The 13,230-nt window shown below is 38.3% G+C and overlaps 1 protein-coding gene across 7 annotated transcripts in view; it reads left to right on the forward strand.

Moving 5' to 3' along the window:
* The window catches only part of SSH2 (slingshot protein phosphatase 2), a 244,327-nt gene that overhangs the window by 173,459 nt on the left and 57,638 nt on the right, over positions 1 to 13,230 (forward strand). For all 7 annotated transcript variants that reach the window (XM_064582302.1, XM_064582301.1, XM_064582303.1 and 4 more), the window contains 2 exons: positions 8,782 to 8,885; positions 11,615 to 11,679. In XM_064582302.1, coding sequence (XP_064438372.1) covers positions 8,782 to 8,885; positions 11,615 to 11,679 — 169 coding nt within the window. The remainder of the gene's footprint in view (positions 1 to 8,781; positions 8,886 to 11,614; positions 11,680 to 13,230) is intronic.

Genomic DNA, 13,230 nt, shown 5'->3' on the forward strand with positions numbered 1-13,230 from the left:
GTTCCAGAGTTGGAGACCACCAAGACCATGCACATTTGGAGGGATTCCCCAAGTAGAGACCAGAGGGAGATTAGGAAGGAGATATCTATTGCTGGACAGCCAAAAATAACAAATGTCAATTCAGATGTACCCCAATCTGTGGAAATTGGAAGGTTGAGTTATATGGCCAGTAGTAAAATTATTGCTCCTACGGGCGCCTGGGTGGCTCAGTTGGTTAAGCGACTGCCTTCGGCTCAGGTCATGATCCTGGAGTCCCGGGATCGAGTCCCGCATCGGGCTCCCTGCTCAGCAGGGAGTCTGCTTCTCCCTCTGACCCTCCTCCCTCTCATGCTCTCTGTCTCTCATTCTCTCTCTCTCAAATAAATAAATAAAATCTTTTAAAAAAATAAAATAAAATAAAAAATTATTGCTCCTACATTATGATTCTATCTGAACATTTCTAAGATGCACATGTTTGAGGCAAAATAGAATCATTACAAGATCTTACCAAGTAAATGAGCATCCAAAATGAACAAAAGGAATGTTCTGGGTTTGTTTCTTCTTCTGTGTATGCTTATAGGGAAAAGACCAGGATAGTCCTGAAGGAGTTTTTCCCTCAGCCTTAAACAAATAGACCTTTGCTTTTCTTCTTAGATTGTAGAAAAGTAGGAAAGGGGGAAAACAAACAGCTGCATCTGAGGGCAGTTGTGCTGGACATTGTACAGGAAAGTTTAAGTGGAAGATTAGCTGGAACTAAAATGGTTTGATGGTTATAGTTAATGAGTAAGAACTGGAGTCCTAAGTTCTTAGCTACTTTGCCAATAACTTGTCTACTAATGTACCCCAGCCTCTGCTTGTCTGCCTATGAGGAGAGAAATAATCCTAGTGCTGCATTCACAGGCATGTGTCTGGAGTTTATACCTTGGGGGAGAGGGTTCCAGGTGTTGATTGCTGTTCTAATACTGTCATTTGAGCGTATGGCCATGTATGGTAGGGGTGAGGATGGGATTGGGGAATGTTTAATTACAGAGAAGAGTATGTATGATACTTGGATTTAGACATTCTCCCATTATAGTCTAGACTAGTGTCTAGTCCCTAAGTTCCTTTAGGGTTACAGAATCAAACTTTTTCTCACTACTTGGAAATACGCTTTTGACTTTTGCAGCCAGTTTCCTTCCTGTTTTTTGGAGTTAGCCAAACTTTTCAGTAGGTATTGTTATTGGTAGCTCTGTAGTCTTTTGGCCTCTGGTCTGATATTTGAAGCTTTTTATTATGAAATTTCCTTTCTATATGGTATGGTCACGCTGAGTAAGGACATGAATTCCTCTCCACCTAAGGAACTGACAGAAGCTGCCCTAGTGCCCTGAATCTGAAAATTAAACAACTAAATAAGCAGAGAGCACGTATCAAAAAAGGGAGAATGTTAGGATAGAATATATTTGAAACTTCCCCCTAGATGATTATTCCTCAAAACAAAAATAAAACAAACAGTTCAGATTAAGTGTATTTTAGTTTTACATAAATGGCAGCCATATCACTTTGTACAATTTATAGGTAAAACCTAATTTACCTATAAATTTTGGCTTTGACAGAAATACCAAACATTACAAATACTATAAACATGAGAATCTACTTCCTCCATTTTATTGAAATAAAAGTATTACATCCACTTTCTGAAACCCAACTTCCCATAGTAAATGATCCATCTCTTCATGTATGTTGTATGTAAAACAGAAGACTGTGTATCCAAGTGATACTCTGCAATTTGGCCTGGTGTGTTGTTGCTTTCTTTTGCTTCCTTGGCCTTTCTGCTGGTCATGGATGATCACGCTGGCCACATTCTTCAAAAATTATTCCAACCTCGGGGCACCTGGGTGGCTCAGTCAGTTAAGCATCTGCCTTCGGCTCAGGTCATGATCTCAGGGTCCTGGGATCAAGCCCCATGTCTGGCTCCCTGTTCAGCGGGGAGTCTGCTTCTCCCTCTCCCTCTGACCCTCCCTCCGCTTGTGCGCTCTTGTGTTCTCTCATGCTCTCTCTCTCTCTCTCAGTAAATAAAATCTTAAAAAAAAAAAATTATTCCAACCTCAGAACAGTGAAGTATTTTCTTCCATTAGTTAACCTTTTCCTCTACACTATGCCTGAGAATAAACTGCCAGTTAACAGATTTCATGCTTTAGGAAGTGATTTTGATCAGGAGAGATTGGCACAGAGTGCTTCCCCAAATCTATTTAAAGCAGAGTCATCTTTCCTCCATTTTCAAGACTGAAATGCTACTGTCATTCCCAACAGAAGTTACTGTTCTTTTCTCTACTGTCCAGCCCATCTGGATTCATCTCTCAACCAGATGTTCTTGATTCCCCTCAGTATAGTCTTTCTGTTCGTGGCCTTGATAAGGGAAACAAAAAAGGCATGAGAAGAGTTGAGATCTGGATTTATTTCAGTCCTTTTCTTTCACTCCCGTAGTCTACTTTTAAATTCTATTCTGTTGAAAACTCTGTGGGAAAACATTGTATTTCATTTTACTTAAACTGTATCATAAAACTAGAACAGCATAGTAGAGAGTGATCCAGAGCATGAACTTTCAAGTCAAATCTTGGTTTGAATTCTTGCTCTGAGGATTACCAGCTGTGTGATCTTGGGCAAATAACGTAGAATCTCTTGAGTCCGTCAGTCTCTTAACGTGTAAATTGGGGGTAAAAAATAGTACCTACTTCATAGGATTGTTGTGAAGATTAAATGAAATAATGTCAAGTGCTCAGCTTAGTGCCCAGCATACTCTAAGCATCCAGTCAAGTTAGTTATTATTAGCTATTCATATGTCTAACTAGGAATGATTTTCTCTCTGTTGAGCAAGCAATCTTATAGCAAGAGAGGAATAGGTGATCTTCAATTGTATTCTGATAAAGACTGGAGAACATTTGTCACTGTGTCATTTTCTTACCGAGATGATCCTGTGTCATTTTCTTATCAAGCAGCTAAATACTCTCCATCTTTAGACTGAGAAAGCTTTTGGGTTTGTGTCTGATTCAGGCATCTGTAATCACCTATGGATGGCTCCATAAAATTTACTGGAAAAGTCCTGTTTCTAGTCCAGAATTGGTCGACTCAGAAAATGTGTAAAAGTTTTCCCTTGCTCTCTATATTTTTAAGTAGAGACCAACTCTATGTTGATTGAATCTTCAGGAAGCTTTTTCAGAAAGACCAATATTTACATAAATGAATCTCTTGCTGTTCTAGCAAAATATACTAAGCTTTTACCTTACACTAAGGTACATGTGATTAAATTTACATATAATTTTATTCATATACAAATTAAGCATTTAATTTTCAAGTTGAATTTGAACCACCTAACCCTGTTGGTTGTGAATTTTATTTTTTCACTTCCACACCATCATACTGCTATCCCATTTTTTACAGCATTTATAGAGCTTTGACTTTTATTCAGTGATGATAAGGGATTTTTGTAATCAGCCACACTTTTATTCCTGATCCCCTGTAACCAACAGTATATGCCACTTTTATGATAACTGGAGAGTCCTAATCTGGGACCACAGAATAAAGACAATTGACTGTACCATCCATAGTGTGTCTGCCATGACTCTCTGGAAACCTGTACTGCACCTAGTAGGGCAGTCTCCTGACCCAGCTGTATCTGCTGTGTATTTTGTTCTATCAGAAAAGTTCATGGAGATTTGTGTAAATGATTCAAATAGAAAAGCATCTTTTCTCTTATCCTATATGTGAGTTTGACTCCTGGTCTTTCTTTTACCATCAGGAATTTTCCAGGTAGCTTTGAATTAACCAAGGGTCCTTGGTCCCACCCTAACCCTCCCCGTGTGAAAGCACTACATACATGTTAAAGAACACACTTAGATTTGCTTTAAAGCATGAGCAACAATAAATGTATCAAACCAGGAAGTTTATTCTTAAACTAGTGTTTGTCTAAGAGAAACTACCTCTGTCTCACAAAAGGAATAACTGAAGCATGCTTGGTTGTTTTAAGCTCTCTACAAATATACTTCTTTTGTAGATGTTGAGACCACTTTGCTTACCGGAAACCAAAGTGCCCACAGCTGTAACTTTGGTAATAGGTAGAATATTAGTCTGTATTTTTAAAATATTTTCATTTGGTAAAGCAGACAGTTGCTGTGTTGGCAGAAGTGTGAATTTCATTTCCTGTCTGTGGTGTACCCCACTCATCCTGTCACTCAAGACATTTTGTTTTAGGTTCCCGTAATGTGAGTGAAACACAGTGACCCACAGCAGGGTGACATGTGCATACCACTAACGTAACAAGAGACAAGACTTGTGCAACAGACCACAAGAGCACAGTGCTTTATTTAAAGATGAAAACAAAACAAAATAAAGGCAGCCCCTCCCAGCCAGAATGCAGATTTTTAAAGTGGCATCCGTGGATTCTTATGTTTGTTTTTAGAAGACATGTTCCAGTCTATTTGGCAAGTTAGCTCAAAAGTTTATCAGCTTCATGCCACTTAATTAAAGGATAAAATTGAGTCAACGTTGGACTGACAACATTATAGAGGTGATTTAATTTTATTTGCCAATTAATTTATCATCAAACATTTGTATTTACAATCCATTAATCTGCCACATATATTGAGTTCTGTAACAATTATTTTTTACATGTGAAATTACAGAATTTCTTTCTTCTTGTCCTAAATTACAATTCCTGCTGCAATAACGGGACCGATAGAACCGTGTGGGAAGGACCCTGGGATGAATTGATTCATTCCTTAAATAGCCATTGAGCACCTAATATGTGCTTGGCACTATTTCCAATGTTAAGGATTATGTACTGAGCAAAATAAAATCCTTGCTCTTCGTTGAGCTTATATGATATCATAAGGAGATAACCACAGTCAAGTATACAAGTAAATAAAGTATACAAGTAAATACAAGTATACAAGTAAACATAATTTTTAGGATATGATATATATCCTGAAGGAAACAAAACAGAATAGCAAGATAGAGTATGATTGGGATGGGGAAGAGTTGATGATACTGGAGCTGTGACTTAAATAGTGACAGGCCAGGAGAAAAAGTATCCCAAGTAAAAAATAAAAAGCATGGGACGCCTGGGTGGCTCAGTTGGTTGAGCGTCTGTCAGCTCAGTTCGTGATCCCAAGGTCCTGGGATCAAGTCTCCACATCAGGTCCCCTGCTCAGCGGGGAGTCTGCTTCTCCCTCTCCCTCTGCCCCTTCCCCACTTGTGCTCGCACGTGCGCGCGCTCTCTCTCAAATAAATATTTTTTAAAAATAGAAGAAAAGAAAAAGCACAAAGGCCCTGAGAAGGGGCCTGAAATATAGAAGAAACAAAAGAGACCAATGCAACTATAGCAAGTGAACAAAAGGGGAGATAGTACAAAATCAGAGAAATGATGTATTATTGGATGTTACAAGGCCTTGAAGTCTAAGCTAAAGACTTCAGCTTTTCTTTGTAAGTACAAAGGGAAGCACGTGATGTATCCGTGTATTTTAGATACATAAAATCCCTCTGGTTGCTCTTTGGTAAGTGGATAGCCGCAGTGCAGAAGTGGTTGCAGATAGACCAGTTAAGAGACCTTTTGCTGATAGAATGTCTGGGATTAGTTTCACTTCAGGGACAAGGTGAAGAGAGTAAGGATATAGAAGAAACAAAGATTGGACTTGAATTAAAGCTGAAATGTGTGAGAACATGGGAGTTCATTATATTATCCCCTCTATTTCTGTTTATATTTGTAATTTTCTATAATAAAAAGCTAAAAAAAAAAAAAACCTTTAACAGTGGTGCTAGTTTTGAAAAATGATGGTGCCATGAACATTGTCAAAGTGGTAATGGAGCTAAGTGGGCAGATTCAAGATACATTTGGAAGTAAAGCCAGGGTTTGCTGTTGGATTAGGATACATACTGTTGCAGGGAAAAAGAGAAACCAAGGATGACTGTCAAGTATTTTGGCCCAAACAATTTGGGTGGATGAGACTAGGGATCAGGTTTGCAGGGACTCAAGAGCTTTGTTTTGACAATGTAAATTTGAGATGCCAATGGATTCCCAAGTGGAAATGTTGAGTAGGCAGTGTAATTTACAATACATTAGCTAACTCTGCATAACATACTTCCAAGCAAACTTGGAACCCTCCCTTCCATTATATGTTTCTAAATTTTGCCATTAGTGTTTTAGAAGTTCTAGCCTTTTCAGAGTTTATGGATAACGTTTAAACATTTAAAAGGCTTAGTCTGTTGGTATGAAATAGTTTGGATATATTTTTTGTTTTTTGTGGATATTCACTAGTAATTATATTACTGCTATCCTGAACAGAAAATCTCCACCTCTGTTGAGCTGTCATTTACATGAAGGATGGTATTAACATGGCAAACTCCATAGGTTAAACACATTTCCTATGTCCTCCTTTCACTGCATGTGGGAATGCAAGTCAGTGAAAGTAAAATTTTGAGTAACACTTCAGCATGGTGTGTGTATTTTAAACAAAATTTTTTGGGCAAACTTTGGGTCTGTTATTTGTAACTAACTATTGTAATATAATTTACATCTGATTAGAACACTAATCAAACACTGTTACTAATAATCGTAGGCCCAGTAACAATAACTAATATTTGTTAAGGGCAGCACTCTTTTTTTTTTTTTTTGCACTGTGTAATTCCTTTATTTTCTGTGTATTAGTGCTTTACCAACACTATAACCATAAAGAACACAATTCCAAGTACTAATCTTTTTAGTTTGGAGAGATCACAGTCTACAAACACATTTACTTATATTAAACAAGATTAATCTCATTCAAAACGTACTGTAGTTTATAAATTCACATAAATACAGAAATTGATGCAATTAAACAAAAACTTCAGGATCTTATTTTTTAAATTCCTAGATCATAACTTTTTCTGCAGGCTATAGTTACCTGCCCCATGATCACCGATGGTTATGGGTCAATTTAACTACATACAGTATCAACCTTTTATATCCTTAAAGAAAATGTAAATGAAAATTAAAAGTTCTTACCAAAAAGTTTAGTGTTTTCCAAATTTCAGATATTTACTTCCCCCTCCCCCCTTTAGTTAATCATTTCAAGTAAACTAAAAATAACCACATCTCACCTGCAACATTCAATAGCAGTCATTTGATGTATAAAATTTTAACTATGCTCCCAGTTATTTTAAAACACACAAAAATGGCTGCCAATCTATCTGTATGTCACAAGTTAGAAATACTACATTTAAGAATTAAGATGAGAGGGGCGCCTGGGTGGCTCAGTCGTTAAGCGTCTGCCTTCGGCTCAGGTCATGATCCCAGGGTCCTGGGATCGAGCCCCGCATCGGGCTCCCTGCTCCACGGGAAGCCTGCTTCTCCCTCTCCCACTCCCCCTGCTTCACTGTTCCTGCTCTCGCTATCTCTCTCTCTGTCAAATAAATAAATAAAATATTTTTTAAAAATTAAAAAAAATTAAGATGAGAGACCTATGGGTGGCACAGTCAGTTGAATGTCGGACTCTTGGTATCAGCTTGGGTCATGATCTCAGGGTCATGGGATCCAGCCCCACGTCGGGCTCAGCGTGGAGTCTGCTTAGGGTTTCTCTCTCTCTCTCCCTCTGCCCCTCCCCACCATGTTCATGCGCTCGTTCTCACGCTCTCTTTTGCTCTCTTTCTCAATTACGTAAATCTTAAAAAAAAAAAAAAAAAGAATTAAGATAAGAGGGGCACCTCAGTGGCTTGGTTGAGTGCCCGACTCTTGATTTCGGCTCAGGTCATGATCTCAGGGTCACCAGGATCCCCTCCCTCATCCACCACCACCGCCTCCCCACTCACGCGTGTGCTTTCTCTCAAATAACTCTTTAAAAAGAAAAAAAAAAGAATTAAGGTGAGGGTTTCAAGTTTCCTCCAGTTTAGGCATTTATACCTTTATGCTTATCCACAGATGTTTCTATAGCATTGATATTTGTGTAACCCGTGTTTGTGTACCTTAAAATGCAGTCATTTAAAACACTAAGAATTGGGACGCCTGGGTGGCTCAGTTGGTTAAGCGTCTGCCTTCGGCTCAGGTCATGATCCCGGGGTCCTGGGATCGAGTCCCGCATCGGGCTCCCTGCTTCATGGGAAGCCTGCTTCTCCCTCTGCCTCTCTCTGTCTCTCATGAATAAATAAATAAAATCTTAAAATAAATGAATAAAACACTAAGAATTAAAAAATAAATTAAAAAAATAAAACACTAAGAACTAAATTTATGGTAGAGCTTTGGGAATTTTAAAAGCAACTGAAGTGTTCTCAGATGTGTCTGCCAGCTTCATTTCTAGAGTACTTCTAAAGTAAAACTGAGAATTTTATACCTTAGTTGCATTTTGAGTTCAAAAATCCCTCTGCACAAGGGCACCCTCTAAGAAACTGTGTACTTGTTGATTCCTCACAACAGCTTCATTTTATTACCTTTGTTTTACTGATAAGGAAATTTAGGCCCCCTAAAATTCACTCAGGTAAGAAGTAGCAGAGCCAGGATTCAAACCCAGGCAGTCTGGCTCCAGAGGCTTTCTCTTTTTTGTTTCCAGAGCCTTCATTCTTAACTGCTACCATGTAATATATATATATATAGAATATTGTAGGTTTTGCTTCAGAAAAACTGTCTAGAGTAGATAGGACTGTGTAAATAAAAGGGTCTCTCTTAATTTTATTTTTACTTCATCCCATGAAATTGGGACTTTGGAAGATGGGAGAGAGAATAATCCCAAAATGGATCTCCATCATACTCTGATTTTCTTCCTTAAATAATCTGTTTCCTTTTGACTTTTTCCCTTATAGCATCAGCGAGAGCTTTCTAACTGTCAAAGGTGCTGCCCTTTTTCTACCACGGGGAAATGGCTCATCTGCACCAAGAATTAGCCACAGACGCAACAAGCATGCAGGTAAAGTTCCACATACACCATTCCTTTCTTGGTTTCTTTTGTTTTGTTCTAAAAGGCTGACAACCTCATCCCTGTTTCTCCAACAGTCTTGTAATAGTGAAAGAAAGCATTGTACTGTGCTATAATCACTTTTCTTTCACTATTTTTCTGGCACTTAGCAGAATGCATTATATATGTAGTAAGTGTTCAATAAATTTGTGTTGGAAAAATAATAAGGTACAAAGATACTCTAATGAATTCTTATGTAACTTATCAATTAAGGTTTTCCAGTAGCAAATACCCAGTTTGCTTACCGACAGTACTTTTCACCACTAACAAACCTGAGTTTCCACATACCCAGCTCACATAAGAAGCCTTACAGTAGGGATGGGGCTTCTTGACTTTTGCCTGACCTTTCAAGAAGCCAGCTGGATCTTTGGGCCAATAGCACTTGGAGTAGGGACTTAGGCCACTATTTACCCAGAAATGGTCGTCCTCTACAAGTTCTCCATCCTAAAAATCCTTCCCTTGGGTCATCTGTACTGATAGAACAGAAGGAATCTTAATTTTTAAAAAGCCTCAGCTGCTTAACTCAATTATAACATGTAACTTAAGTCATTCTTCATTGTTTATAGCTAACACTTTGTCTCCCCACACTGGTTCTTTTTTTTTTTTTTTTTTTTAACAGTTCTAGTGAGATATAATTCACATACCATGTAATTCACCTAATTTACCCGTTTAAAGTATACATTCAGGGGCGCCTGGGTGGCTCAGTTGGTTAAGCGACTGCCTTCAGCTCAGGTCATGATCCCAGGGTCCTGGGATCTAGTCCCGCATCGGGCTCCCTGCTCTGCGGGGAGCCTGCTTCTCCCTCTCCCACTCCCCTTGCTTGTGTTCCCTCTCTTGCTGTGTCTCTCTCTGTCAAATAAATAAATAAATAAAATCTTTAAAAAAAAATAAAAATAAAGTATACATTCAGTGTTGTTGTTGTTGTTTTTTAGTATATACAGAGTTGTACTACCATCACTGTAATTTTAGAACATTTTCATCACCCCACAGAAGAAACTCAGTTACCCATTAGCAGTCATTCCCTATATCCTCCACCCTCCCTGCCAATCCTAAACAACCACTAATCTATTTCTCTGTCTATAGATTTGCCCATTCTGGGTGTTCCATATAAGTGGAATTATATAAATGATCTTTTGAGACAGGCTCCTTTCATTTAGCATAATGTTTTCAAGGGTCATTTACATTATAGTATGTGTCAGTACTTCATTCCTTTTTATGACCAAATAATATTCTAGTGTATAGATATACCACATTTCATTTTTCCGTTCACCGGTTGATAGACACTTGAGTTGTTTCTAATTTTTGACTCTTACAAATAATGCTGCTGTGAATCTTTATGTGTAAGTTCTTGTGTGGACATATGTTTTCATTTCTCTTGGTTTTATACCTATGAGCCCATACTGGTTCTTACACATGAGACTTAGATTGTGTCTCTGGGTTTGAAATGTGCTAGAACAGACCTGGCCAAACATGATGATTTTCCTTTTTAATTTTGAAAGTTGAAAGATTCTGCAGTAATGGAATTGGTCAGAAGCCAGCATTGAAATGGAGGTGGGGGGGTGGGCGGCAAGAAAACCATTCTTTAAGAGAAGGAAACGGGAAAAAAAGGGGAGGCTTTCAGACTTGCTGAACTTTTAAACAAATATCTGTTTGCTAACCTACTTTTCTTTCTTGCTACCCCTCACCACTTCTTGCACATATCAGTATTTCATCTCACTGTTAACAGTTGAAGTTACCTGGAGGAAGATTTTGTATGTAGATTGCAAGACGAATGTGAGAACAGGCATCCACTGGCATCTGTGATCAGGCGGCTGTGTCAGTCACTGTAGACTCTTAAAAAAGAGCTGGACCTGGTTGGGCATGAATGAAGTTTTTTGTTCTCCGATTGTTATCATTTATAACAGTATGTTATCGAATTATCTCCTACTAGCCGAAGTTCCATGTTTTCTAGTATAGAATAAGGGGTATGAGGAAATCTGTAATACTTTAATACAAAAAAATTCAACTTAGTTTTGGAGAATGTGTAGAAACAAATGTGTATTCAAATAATGGTTGGCCATGTTAAAGGACCTAACATTAGGTTCAGGGGAATATTTATTTCTTGGGACCCACTATATTTAATGAGTACTCTTACTTGAATATCAGCCACTAATATGGAAATCATTTTAAACCATTGACATTATTCTAAGGGGAATCTAAAAATCTTCTTTGGTTAAATGCAACTAAAGATTTACAGAAAAAAGAATGGCAAAAGAGTTAGTTTTTTGTAATGTTAGAGGTAATTCTAAACCCATTCATCACACACCCCATTTTCAGGATTCCCTCCTTGCTACCTTCAGTGGGCCTTAAAGCACAGCCCAACAGATCTCGCCACTGCTTTCATCAACATCCACGATAGTACAAAACTGAGATTGCTTTCAAGTGCACCTCCCATTGGACAAGCATAAAGGAAATTTTAATGTAGTATAGGCTAAAAGTGAATGTATAGAGATGCCGTCTACCATTCTGTCTTTCCACTTAAAGTTAATAATAATTATATTAAGACACTTAATTTCTATGTCTAATTATAGTCCTTCAGTGACCCAGGACTTTTTTTTATACAGGTTATTAAGGTAGAAGGAATCCTCTCTATTGACATTACAGTGGAGAATAATTATTTTTTGTTTCATAAATATCACCAGGTGATCTCCAACAGCATCTCCAAGCAATGTTCATATTACTCCGCCCAGAAGATAACATCAGGCTGGTAAGTATAACTCTTACTCAAAAGACTGTCTAAGATGGCAAACATTAAGCAGTCATTTTTATGTCCCAACAGAGTGCTGGGAGCTATGTGGAACAAAAAAGAATAACATGTCCACACCATCAAAGAGCTTAGAATATCACTGGGGATATGAGCTATGTGAAATGATGTGAAATAATTTGATGATTCAAGGCTGTTGATAAGCACCAGTTTGTAAGTTACTGACCATAACAACAACTGAAGTTCAGAAGAAAGAATACTTTGAGACTTGCCCTAGTTAGAAAGGTTTTATGTATACAGTAGAGCTTGAGCTGGGTCTTAAAAGATGATGAATTTAGATTGGCAGAAATAAAGAAGACCGTCCTTCTAGATGAGGACCTGACTGAGACAAAAGCACATGTAAGGGACAAGGAAAGAGTAAAAGGGCCAGGGATTTGTGCTGGTCTCAGAGTAAGGAGACCTGGGCTTAGGCTTTTACTAATCATGTGATGTTGGACAAGTTACTTAGCTTGCCTGAGCCTGCTTCCTCATCTTCTTTCTACCTCTCACAGTCGAGAGGATCAAATGGACATGAAAGCATATTGAAGAGAATAAAATGCTGCCCAAATCTGGGGATTATTGTTACTGTAAGGAAGATAAGATACCAGGAAACAAGGCAGACAAATAGAAATTTAATGCTCCAAACTAGGGGACTCAAAGTAGCAGATATATATATATATATATATTTTTTTTTTTTTTTTTTTTTTCTAAGTAGCAGATATGTTTTGTTTGGACCACAGTGGTGGTGTTTTTCACTCTGAGCCAGAATTTTTTTTTTATTTATTTGAGAGAGAGAGAGCACAAGCAGGGTGAAGGGCAGAGGGAGAAGCAGACTCCCCACTGAGCAGGGAGCCTGATGCGGGACTCAATCCCAGGATTCCAGGATCATGACCTGAGCCGAAGGCAGATGCTTAACTGACTGAGCCACCCAGGTGCCCTCCGAGCCAGAATTTTAAAGTTGAATGATTTCACATAAAAATCCATACTTGGAGCTTGTCTTCAAAAATCTAAAATTCTGGCAACACTGGGACCTTATTCTCACATGATAAAACTTGCTAGACCCAAAGGGTCAGGCTTGGGTATGGCCTAGGCTTTTAATTTACCATAATCCCCACATATCCTGTTGTCTCCTAGACTCTAAAGCCAAGTGTCTCTATTTGTCATCATTTCTTCACTGTTAGTTTTCTTATAGTAGAATATTTAATTAAAATAGGAAAACAAAAATGGGATGAGTATGTTTCTTTATGAAAAGTGAAGAGCATTTCTACCCATTTAATATTCCTATGGCCTACTTCACTCATTTGTATACCCTATCTGACCCTCTGGATTAATCCTTGGAGGTAGTACATCTACCTTTTCAGTAAGCAGTAGTGTGAAAGGTTACAAGGTTTGGAGCAAAGAATCACGTGGAACAGCTACAGTATTTAAGAGAGGGGCACCTGGCTTGCTCAGTCAGTGAAGTATCCAACTCTTGATCTCTGCATTGTGAGTTTGAGGCCCTCATTGGGTATAGAG

The sequence above is a fragment of the Mirounga angustirostris genome, unplaced genomic scaffold (assembly GCF_029215605.1).
Source record: "Mirounga angustirostris isolate CCGP_5_RB_7025 unplaced genomic scaffold, mMirAng1.0.hap1 SCAF_17, whole genome shotgun sequence".
Taxonomy (NCBI): domain Eukaryota; kingdom Metazoa; phylum Chordata; class Mammalia; order Carnivora; family Phocidae; genus Mirounga; species Mirounga angustirostris.